The sequence below is a fragment of the Triplophysa dalaica genome, chromosome 22 (assembly GCF_015846415.1).
Source record: "Triplophysa dalaica isolate WHDGS20190420 chromosome 22, ASM1584641v1, whole genome shotgun sequence".
Classification (NCBI taxonomy): Eukaryota; Metazoa; Chordata; class Actinopteri; order Cypriniformes; family Nemacheilidae; genus Triplophysa; species Triplophysa dalaica.
Genome location: NC_079563.1, coordinates 12739726 through 12751774, shown reverse-complemented (window position 1 = coordinate 12751774; position 12049 = coordinate 12739726). Strand labels below are relative to the sequence as shown.

Sequence of the window (12049 nt, the reverse complement as noted above, 5' to 3'; positions counted from 1 at the left end):
TCCATTTAAGACATGAGCCAACATTGACTGCTAGGTCATAAATGTATACATTTCTATGAACTCTTGTTTATTATTATGATTCCTTTAATTCCTACAAAATACACACACAAACTCCCACAATCATACAAAATGATGGTCATTTAGAAAATAAAGATGACAGATGAAAAAATATACAGAACAAATATAGTGCAACATTCAACGTGATGTACACTATTTTCTCACAAATCATATATCTGTGTGTGAGTGTGTTTGTGCGTACGCTCACCATGCTCTTGAGGTTTGTGTTTCTTTATATCTGTCGAGAGATCTGACGAGCCATTTTCTAAAGCCCTTCATAGTGAAAAAAAGTACATGTAAGTGGACGCAGAACACTAATAAAGTTTCTGTATTTTGTGCGTGTGTTCACCTGTTGGGGATACGGACGGGTGGCTGTGTGAGGCAGACAGGAAGTGATGAAGGTACTTGATACTCGTCCTCCAGTCTGTCTGTGTGACTCCGGTTGGTGAAGGGGTTGGTGTGTCTATAAAGCACAAAGTGTGCACAATTACACAACTCATCTTACATCTGACATCACACAATCAGAAGTATGCTATCCCGTGATGCCTGGTCACTTCTAGACCACAATTAACATCATTGTGTTTCAGTGACCACATTGCACAATAGGGCTGGGGGGTACCATTGTACTGTATTTACCATAGAAAATGTCAGTTTACTGTAGTGATTTACTTTTGACACAGAATGTGTTTGCTAAAACAGGTTCTTCTTCAAATGACTGATTTATGGTTGCCAGGCATCACTGCTGATTTTCACATTATAGTCACAAACAGAGAGTTTTTTAAGTTTTCAGTTTTATTGTAGTTTTAGTAATATTTATAATTTTGCTTTACAAGTTCATATTTTCTAATTTTTAAATTAGTTTTTATTTTTATTGTGTCAATGTCAATTATTTATTTACTTGCTTTTTGTTTATTTATTTATTATATTGTTAAATGATATAATGATTTAAATGATTTATTTATACGAGTTTAGTTTACTTAATCATTTTAGTGCCTCAGGTTGCTAAGGCAAAATTTGGATTTTTTCTAATAATATTTAGGCCAATATTTAAAGTGATTTTGAACAGAAATCTTAAGTTTTAGTAAACAATATGTGGTCGCTAAATTATTAAAACATTTCTGTTTATTGAAATAAAATAAAATATCGGTCTACATTATTTCAAGCATTTGAAATTAGAAAAATTTGAAATATCGAGGCACCGATATGTACATTTTGCCAATAACAATAACCAATAATTCTTTAAAATTGGGAGCTGATAGCCGATATATTGGTCGATATACTGTAACTAAATATTCATATAAAATTCCCTAGAACTGAAACAAAAGAGAAAAAACTGGACAACTGTGGATTTTTAACACTGATATCAATTAATATGACCATTTATCGGCCGATACCAATATGGCCGATAATTTATTGTGAATCCCTAACTAAAATGATTAACTGAAAAAGATTAAAGCACATGAAAAATGTGTTTATTAACTTTAAAAACAAAAGAAATACATAAAAGTCAAAATATGAATTAAATTACAATAAAACCGAAAACTCTGTAATCAACAGAGCAAACGTTTTGTGCCCATAATACAAAAGTACATAAAAGTATAACAGCCTCAAAGAAGGTCTCAATACTATTAACCTTTAATGCTGTATGTATGTAATGCTGTAATGTTATTCCTCAATTTGCTGTAATAAAATTATGAAATAACAACACAATCTTATGGCAATTTTCAACTATTTAATGTGTTGGCTTTCACACCAGTGATGTGTAGGTTTATCAATGAGAGGATTCACTAGTGCTTTTTTAAATAATCATACTATTTCAACCATTCACTTCATAGAAGTACATAATAATTATTCACTTTTAATAAAATAGTTACGCATTTCTGTGAGATCAGGCTGGCAATGACCATGTGTAAATATTTATACTGATGACAGAATGACAACCAACCAGGAAAAAAATCACTTTGACTGAAAACCTGGATTGTGTCCTCAGTCTTAAAATGCTGACTCACAGAAACAACAATTCTGCAGTGTAGGAGCCGGATGCTGCCAGATTAGCTATTTAATCACGTAATGCTCCGACACAGTCACGAGCCAGGCCGAGGCTGCCAGAGACGCCTGAGATTTAAACACGCCGGCATCGAGACTGCCCATCTGACATCCACTAGTCAGGTATGATGAACAGAAGAGAGGTTAACTAGCTCTGGCTGACATACAGTAAGAGTAAGGCCGTCCATCCAGGCTTGAGGTGATTCTGCAATGTACCAGTAGAGGGCGCTTTAGACTATTCATCGTCTGTGACTGTGTAGATATTAATTAAAGATCTTTGTCTGTATGCTATAAAGTGTTGAGAAGTGTTTCTTGTTTCAATGAGGCTTGAACAGAGGTGTTTATTGAGTTGCATGTTCTGTGTCTTCAATAAAAGCTAGCCATATCAATGTGAAAACCTCAGGAAAGAGGAAGATGAAAAGATGAAAGAAGACAGGTTCCCGTTTTGCTTTCTTTCAGAAACAGGAAGGTGCCTCTATAGTTCCAATTCTGTGGTTTGGGTGAATGTACAGTAAGTATAAGTAGATGTGTAATGCTCATTACAAAGAGCCCAGTGTATTAAGAGCCAGCAGGGTAGTGTGTACAGCTGCAAACACACACACATTTACTAACAGCACAGTGATCTCAGCCTCTGTCACATCATTGACTACACATTCAGCTTTACAGACACACACACTCAACACGATTCTTCTGTGCTTTAAATAACAACTATTGTAGTTATGCCTTTCGGTTGCATTTGACTAAATCTTCACCAATGACAAAAATGCTGCTCTTCTAACAGAGCCGAGCTGAAATTGTTCAAAAAAGCAAACCATGTTCCATCCATCAAGCTGCGATACAAGCTGCATCATTTATATCAGTAGCACATAAGCACATTTAATATAAATGGAAAGTCAACATTATTTTATTGTTGTTGTTATACGCAATTTATTGTTATTAATAATAATAATTATAATTGTTATTGTTGTTAATAACAGTGATTATGATGAGTGTGAGTTTTGTTATTATTATTAGTAACAGTGATTATTATTATTTATTAATAATAGTGATTATTATTTTAATCTTTACTATTCTTGTTGCTTTATATTATTATTATTATTAGCTACAACTTATATTAATTATGACAAAAACATAAAAACAAGAGCCTCGTGGAAGAGAGATAGAGACAGGCCAACAGACTGAGAGAGAATGTAACACCTCATGTAAGGTTGTTCATCATTCCTTCTACAGCCTAACAGGACGCTCATCACTGCTGGATCTGTGTGTGTGTGTGTGTGTGTGTGTGTGCGCGTGTGTGCGTGCGTATGCCTTTATGTTTGTTTAAAGAGCACATGCTCTCCGGATCCTGGTGCTTTTGCATAATTGGTGCACATGTGTCCAAACATCGCTGTGAATATGTGTGTGTTCTTCAAACCGAGCTCTAGAGACATACAGGATGCAGCCTGTCTGCATGATCCCTGGATCACGTTAGCACATTCATAAAATCCACATGATTTTTTTCTCGTTTCACCACAAAAAAGAGAGCAGTAATTCCATCACGGCAAATCACAAATGCAGATTAACAAAAGCAAAGAGGACAAGATGCTCTGTACTCCCATAAGCCCATTTACGGTAAAAGTCGGGGCCTGAGGGGCTAAACAGATCATTTGACATATGTAATCATATGAAAATCCAGCAGATAAGAGTCAGTTTTGCTGGGCAAACACAATTGTTGGTTTAGTGAGGCTTCTTCACAATAGAGAGAGATTAGCAGCAGGTGTGCCCTGAATGTGCGTGTGTGTGTGTTACTCACCTCTGGTTGTGCTCCATCAGAGGAGGGGAGTGACGCGGAGGGGGGATGTCATAATCATCACTAGGTAAAAGACCATTGACGAAAGACTAGAGAGAGAGAGAGAAAGAGAGAATTGACAAATCAGTCAATTGGTGCTTACAAATAATTACACGCAAATCCTGGTGCAGAAAAAGAGATCAAACGCACACACACACACACACACACACTTCTCACAACTCAGAGTTTATTTTAGTTTCTAAGGGAGTTAATGAGACTCACTGTTGCTTTACAACCAACTCTCGCTCTCTCTCTCAAATTCCCTCTTACAGCACATGCTTATTTAATACATAATCTATAACGTCTCTGCGAGTTGTGTGTGAATATTTACATTTTAATGCATTATACCAGATATATTCAGAAACGTGTATTTTTTGCGTTTCTAAATAAACATATGTATATATGTATATAATATACATGCGTTTCGGCATATTTTCATGTCATCATGAAAGGCACAGAATGTGTTTGAAAATCTCCTTATTAAAGCAACAGGACCAAAGACAAGCACTGCACCACCAAATTTCTCAGCCCTACATTCCTGCATCACTGTTGCTTGGTAACAGCCATGAGCAAAAAAACTTGAATATTTATGGCTCAGAATAGGTGAATGGGTACAGAAGGTTCTAGGTGATTTAAAAGCACAACGTCCAGACATTTTTCCTGCTGTTCTTATCTGATGTACCAGACTCCTTATCAGAGAAGGACATTCTAGCTGGATTTCTAAGAGTTTCATGGCTTATAATAACCGGTTTTCTTTTTAACAATGTGTGCATGCGTTTGGTTAAATATTTGCAAATATAAAGGGTGACCAATATTAATGATTAGAGATACACCGATATATCGGCAAAATCGGTATCGGTCGATAAAAACAGCTGATGATCAGGGCCAAAATATACTGTCAATCAAAATTGGACATGAAAATGCAATGAATTTTTGCTCTTTATATATTTTTTGTTTGTTTTAAATTATCAGCGGATGTTCAATATTAGTAGTGCTTGTATGAATTACTAATAACATTCAGAAAGTTAAAAACTCTGACTAATCGATTATCAGTATCGATGGGGAAATTATGTAGCGTTGCATCTCTAGTAAAGATTTATTTAAAAAAAATCATTCCGTTACCTTAATACACTCTGACTGGTTATTAAATCTGTGGCCGTTCCGGTTTACCCCCAGGTCTGCACCGGAGCAGCTGAGGGGTCTCCCGTTGATGTGTGCAGGGGCAGCGTGGGCGAGTTTCGGGGAGCGATCTGCAGCAGCGGCCCTGCTGTCTGACACAGAGGTGGTGTCTTTGGGACTCCAGGCTTCCGAGGGTGCCCTCGGGTCTCTGGGTAGGCCGGACGAGGGGCTGGCGAGCCAGGGGGCCCGACCTTCTTGAGACATATGAGGAGGGCGTTCTGGAGGAGGTGGCGGAGGGGGGTCTCTAAGTGGCGGTGGGGGAGCGGGAAGCGGCTTGTCCTGTTTTCTGGACATGCCTGGTGAGGACTGCAGAGGAGAGACGTTGAGAAAGGAAACTCGGGAAAATGCGGAATCTTGATCAGAAATGTGAAACAAACCTTAGGGGACCCGGTGGGGCTGGGGGCGGGCGATCGGATGAGATCTAGGCGGGGCGGTACAGGTGGAATGTTGAGGTGAGTACCCATGTGATCTGCGGTGGTTTTTCGACGTTCGCATATGGGAGATGATGTCGGGGACATTATCGGCGAGTTTTGGATTTCCATGGACTGAGGAGTAAGAGAAAACATTATTATTTATAGGATAAAATTCACATCAAACTAATTCATATGAAATTATACATAAACCCTCCGTAGGCTTGATTTTGAAACTTCTTAGTCTTGATTAAAATAAAAACATGGCAGCAGTGCAATGAAATAAGCACTGACAAATGTACTCCTATCATGATTATGTGTAAAGTTATCAAAATGGCCTATCGCCTTCATTGCCTCGGGCAGCTTCGTGTACTCGCTTTGATAATTAACTAATAGTCCCATTAACATTTTCATGAACAAAGCTAAACTGCTTTTGTCTGCAGTGCAGAAAATTCATTATTGAGGGTTAAAAGGCTAATTTAATTTGCAGCAAAAATGGTAAAGCAAATGAAAAGATGAATAATGTACTACATGTGCCCTGAAACCTCAAACTCGCTCTCACACTAGGAGGCCAATATCTTCCACAAGACAGTTCTGGTTCGCACAAGAGCGTTATAGGAGAAAACTAATATCTCAAATTTATATTTAAAAATGTCCCTGCTAGGTGCCCTCTGTTGCTCTTGAAGCAGCATTTAATGAGAATTGACTCTGTGGAGTTGTGGAGGTTCATGAGGCAGGTTCAGGCAGGTTTCGCTTTCTAATAAAAGAGGCCGACATTTGTTCTATTGGTGAGCGGAAAGCCGTCTTTAAGGGGCCTCTGAGTTCTTGTACTAATATAAAATTAGGATATGGGGCTTTTTGAGCTTGAGATGTGAAAAACTGAAAAACAGACTAGTGCTGGGATGATGGCAGCGAATGATGCTGTATAAGATACCTACAGAGGTTTGGGCTAAAAACAAACTTAATAACACGAATCTGACTTAAAGTGATAGTTCTCTCAAAACGGTCATCATTTACTCCCCCTCTTGTCATTTCAAACACGTATGACTTTCTTTTTTCTGCAGAACACAAAAGAAGATATTTTGAAGAATGTTGGTAACCTAACAACACCAGCACCCATTCACTTCTATTGTAAGAACACAAAACCAATGCATGTCAATGTGTACCATCGTTGTTCGGCTACCAACACTCTTCAAAATATCTTCTTAGTTGACAGAATTTTCTTTTTTTGGGTGAACTATCACTTTAAAGGCGAAGTGATTTCTGAGAAGCACTGTTGACAATTAAAATCCACAACCAAACAAACAATTTTGTGAGCATTTGCTAGATGTCTGTTCTCTTTGTTTTTTGGAAAAAATATTTTGTTTGTTCTTAGTCCTCGCTGTCTATATAGGACTAAAATACTCAACACAATTACACTCTTATAGCTCACTCTTTTTAGGAGAGAGCAATGAAGGCAGAGATGTGTTTGTTTGGCTATTAAACTAAGATTAATAAGTGCTGTAGAAATATTGCTCGGTGTAAGTTCAGGTTTAGTTCGTGCCTACATTTTTTTTAGAGGATCTATTGACAGAAATACAAAATGATATAAATAAATATGTCTTTAGAGGTGTATAAAGACCTTACATAATGAAACGTTATTTTTGTATTACCTTACAATGAGCTATTTCTATCTACATATACCGCACATCCCCTTACATGGAATTTGTCATGTAGTTTCTACACAAGCCCTAAACGGACAAACTGCCCTACTGCTCTTTTCCTTCGGCCAAGAAGCAAAACGTGATGACGTCTTAGCCCTTTATCAGCCACCGTCGTGCTTTAAAAGGGAGGAGTGGAGTAACCTGTTGGTTGCAATTCGCAACCTCACCACTAGATGCCGCTACATTTTATATACTGGACTTTTAACTAATGTTAACAAAAACAACCTAAATGTAAAGTGATTCCAAAATAAAAAAAGGGTTTGGTGAAATTAGCTAAAGAGAAAGTAATTCCAAGACAAAGAACATTTTCACATTTAGATAAAATGTTATAAACATTATTCTTTTGAAGTAACATAAAATGAATGCTGAATTGTCCCCATAAGACAATGAATGTGTTACATTAATAAAGTCACTCATTTCATGTTCACTTGAAGTCTGCTTAAGCCTCAGTAGAGTGTTAAAAAATGTTTACCTTCTTGATATGATCTATGACTAAAGAATCGTCTCTGTCATCGTCATCATCCAAGTCCAGCATGGGACAGCTGAAGTGGTCCATCAGGAAACATTTGGCCCCTTCGTTTCGTGGGTCAAACGGATCTACAATGATTGGCTCCGTCCCTTTGATCTCACAGCGACAGAACGGACAACCCTGGCCGTCAGAATCCTGCCAAAAAAAGAGCATCATACATGAATTCAACTTTACACAACTGCATCATGAGCACATTTTCCTTTCTGTATTGATACATTCACAATCATTTAGATTTCCTGTGGTCTTTAAAAACACAAGTGAAATGATTCACACACACACACACACAAATGCTACACCACATGTGGAAGTCCACAAACTAGCTCGATATCCAAAACAGACGTGTGTGTGCGCACAAACAGGGCGTAGAGCCTCCGGTGATATTGATCCCAATGGTTCTGCTCTGCTTATTTGTATAATGTTGTAAACACTGACAGACTGGAAATATTTCTCTGCCATGAGGAAGCTCTTTACTGGCAGGATCTAAAGAGCCATGCTTGATCACATACAGCTGGAAAACACATGCTACACCCCCGACCCAAACACCCCCACCCCAGCCGAGCATCAAGCATCTCCTTTTCTATTTAGCAAGGGAACCTTCGCTAGCTAAGTATGCCAGACACACGCATGGATTCACACACCAGGCAACTCCGTCACAACGTTAGCTTTATGCCAGACGACATCTTACACATGGTGAAACCAAAAACAATCATCTCTCATTTCCTCCATGAAACTTGGAGAATCACAGTTCGTCAATATTTACAAGAACAAAAGATGATCATGGCTGCCATCTGGTTGAGGGGGTTATGAAGGACATCAAAGCGTCTTTTGAAACCTAATCCTAATTAAAGCCGTAAAAGAGAGAGAGAGCACTGGACTGGGCACAAAATAAAGGCATTGAGAGGAATTTCTGTGGCTACCGGAATGAGACCTCGTCCAACCTGATCAACCAATCTTCACCCTCGGATTTCAACGGTGCCCACTGCGGAAATTAATTCTTTTGCATTTTGTTTTATTTTAGAGTCATTATTGATGGAAATTCAGCCTAAAATTATTTGATTCATTTCAAATCATGTTAATGTTTTATGAAGCGCATTATAAATGTAGGGTAGAATCTATTGTAGTGGCGGGCCGTTAACGGCGTTAAGACTCTTATCGCGCGATAAAAAAAATGTCGCCGTTAATCTATTCTCAAAGTTGGGTTGGGAGCTGGGTCTATACTACGCAAGCTATGATGACTTTCACCTTGATATTTTAGTGCGGATGTATACCAGCTTAACTGCACTGTACGGGGCGAGAACGAGATTTTTCAACTCGCGTGATTCGCGTCATTCGCGGAAGCAGAAGCCGACTCATCATCTCATAACCAGGGCTTCATTCGCGCGATTCGTGCCGCAAGTAGGTCTATTGCCTCTTTGCATTAACATACAAATCACTCGCGCTTGACACGCCATTCGCGTTTGGTCTGAACACAACATAACGTTACTGTGAAATTACCGCATCAAACGTGACGTGCTAACATGGATGCAGCTATGAAGCCGCCGGGTTTGCTTCAGGGAACATTAATTTTTAAGAAGCTTCCCAATAGAAACATCGACAAGACTAAGGTTGTTTGCACCTTGTGCAATGCGGAATTGGTTTAAAAAAAACACTTTCTCTCAACAGGTAGTGGTCTAGCTTTAGTTGAAACCAGTAACTTTTTATTGAGATTGTAATAAATCTCAATAAAAGGAAGGAAGGAGTCGGGAACCGGAAGACATTTAAACAAACATTTAATAAAGTAATAATAGCCGGCGGCCCCTCACGGACGACCGCCGGCGCAATAAAACAAAACATAATATAAATACAAACATAACATAAGTTCGGGCCCGGTCCTCTCTCTTCGACGGTCCGGTCGCCATTGTTTCTTTATACGCTCCCAATCTCCTACGTGGTGCGAGGCCGGTGCGCGCACCACTGGCGCTAATTAACAATCACTTACCGGCCTCGAGCCACGGTCTCGCCCCGCCTACTCTACTACAGAGATCTAATGTATTATGGCTCCTGTATGACATATCGCTTGTTGCTCCCTCACTCTTTGTAAGTCGCTTTGGATAAAAGCGTCTGCTAAATGACTAAATGTAAATGTACTGTTGGAGCTCTTCCAGTCTCAAGTACCACCTAAACGCAAATCATCCCTTAGCTAATGCGGAAGTAAACACAAATTCATCTTATTGAACATAATTTAATTTTCATTACCAATTATCATAGTAGAACAGCTTTCTCAAGCAGTTTGTGATGCATTTTGGAAACAGGAGATGAGCCCCTGGTCTAATGCGCCACCTGGCTTGAGAAACCCGTTCTCAAAGACTTACTTTTAGTCATTATTTGGGTAGCACACATATTCTGAATGCCTTCGGCAGAATTCAAATGAGCCATTTTAATCTAGATTAATCTAGATTAATCTTGGAATTAATCTAGATTAATCTAGATTAAAAAAAAATATCTATGCCCACCACTAATCTATTGTAAAAAAAGCACATACATTTATATATAAATATATGAGATATGAAATGCTTTCACATTACTGTCGGATGACTTTGTCACTCCTGAGGTTTGATGATTTTGTTGAAATTTAACAGATGCCTGACTGAAGTGGACACAATAAATTTGGAATGGTCAAATTGTGCCAAATTGTGCTGTTGCTTAGCAGCCTTAAACAATCAACAGTTACATGATGTCAACACACCAAACTGCATTAATGTCAAATTCTCTCCTTTAATAAAGGAACCATCCACACTGGAAACACGCGTCAATGAAACGTTATGCAAAGTGGGCCGTCGTTTTCTTCCAGATGTCTGATATCATCATTTCTGAGAGCCGCCTCATGTATTTGAGGTCCTAAACTCACCAGAAAAACAGCAATGAATATTAATGCCCCTGCCAGCTGGAGGGTGAGACGACATTTTTCTGGGCCCTCGAACAGTGCAGTACATTTCATGCTTTATTTAACAGCCAGGTCTCTTTTTATAGGCAGGTCACGGGTTAAAAAGGGAAGCCGCTCTGTTTAAGAGAGAGCTGGTGAAAGCCTTAAGTTCTCACAAAAGCACTCATATTTTGTCTCCTCTTTATTCGGGATAAATCTGTGATAGCCAGGCGGACACAATACGTTATCAGGAACTCTGAGGACCAGCTGAGGCTTCAGTGTGCTGCTATTCCACATCTGTGGACTTTAAGATGTCATTTTATAGCTGTTGTGACAGCAGTCTAGAAGTGATGATCACACCTTTCTACTTGCACTCTTTTAACACTGTCATGTGTTACAAACTAGATATGAAGTTCACACTTAAACCACAGCTTTAAAAACATACATAGACTGAACTGTCTAGATAACCTCTGCCTGAATTTTCAGTGGCGTCTCTGAAGTACTTGTCTACATTTATTGCATTAACGTTATTCCATAAGAAACAAGAATCAACATGCAACAGCAAGCTTTCTTTAATATGTTAGCTCTTCATGCTTTACTTAAATATAAATCAAACTATATAGATCTTAGATCTGAGAACACTAACATCTTCAGCTTCTCAGAAACACAAAGGATGGCTGACCCAAGTTCAGGAGATGTTAAAGTGCTGTCCCTAGCAGAACACTGCACACTTGTGCCACTTCCTCTTGGCTGTGGTTATTTAAAAAAAGAAATGCCAGAGCAAGCAACACATACGCAAACACATCTGCTGTGGATGAGGTGATTGGGCTGAGCTGCGCTTACCCTATCATAACCCCAAAGTATGCGTTTACTGTAAGAGAAGTTGTTAGGTTCTGTCAACAGCCAAGATAAGAAAATGTATGCACATACACACACATTGATTTCCCTTGCACACACTAACAACTTCACATACAATTCTCTTCCTCTCCCTTTTATTAACCTCTCTGTTGTTGTGGCAATTGTATTTGTGATCAGGACAATTGCAAGGGCGATTGAAAGAGAGAGAGAGTCTGACGTCCGCAAGTATTCGGATCACGGTACACAATTAAAACACCTTTAACTGGATCCATTAGCTCAGCACTGGCCATCACTAAAGCATTTGCTTGAGATGCAGAGAGTTCAATCTATGTGCATTCAAATTTCATGCATGGCTGCCACTGCGTAAAAAGCAAAAGTACAGAGCGATGGCACACGTGTCCCATTTAGCTGCTTTAAAATAAGCAATCCAGCAGAGCTTTACTTCGAGAAATGTATACATTTTTGAACTGGCGTACCATTAAAATAACAAAAGTCAAGTCTAAAGTTCAGTTTTTGCCAAATGACATTGTAAAAAGA

The 12049-nt window shown here is 38.8% G+C and overlaps 1 protein-coding gene across 2 annotated transcripts in view; it reads right to left on the bottom strand.

The window, feature by feature from the left end:
• The window catches only part of cblb (Cbl proto-oncogene B, E3 ubiquitin protein ligase), a 62027-nt gene that overhangs the window by 3928 nt on the left and 46050 nt on the right, over positions 1-12049 (bottom strand). For both annotated transcript variants that reach the window (XM_056736681.1, XM_056736680.1), the window contains exons 10-15: positions 7696-7887; positions 5488-5655; positions 5054-5416; positions 3896-3981; positions 407-520; positions 266-330 (exon numbers count right to left, since the gene is read on the bottom strand). In XM_056736681.1, coding sequence (XP_056592659.1) covers positions 266-330; positions 407-520; positions 3896-3981; positions 5054-5416; positions 5488-5655; positions 7696-7887 — 988 coding nt within the window. The remainder of the gene's footprint in view (positions 1-265; positions 331-406; positions 521-3895; positions 3982-5053; positions 5417-5487; positions 5656-7695; positions 7888-12049) is intronic.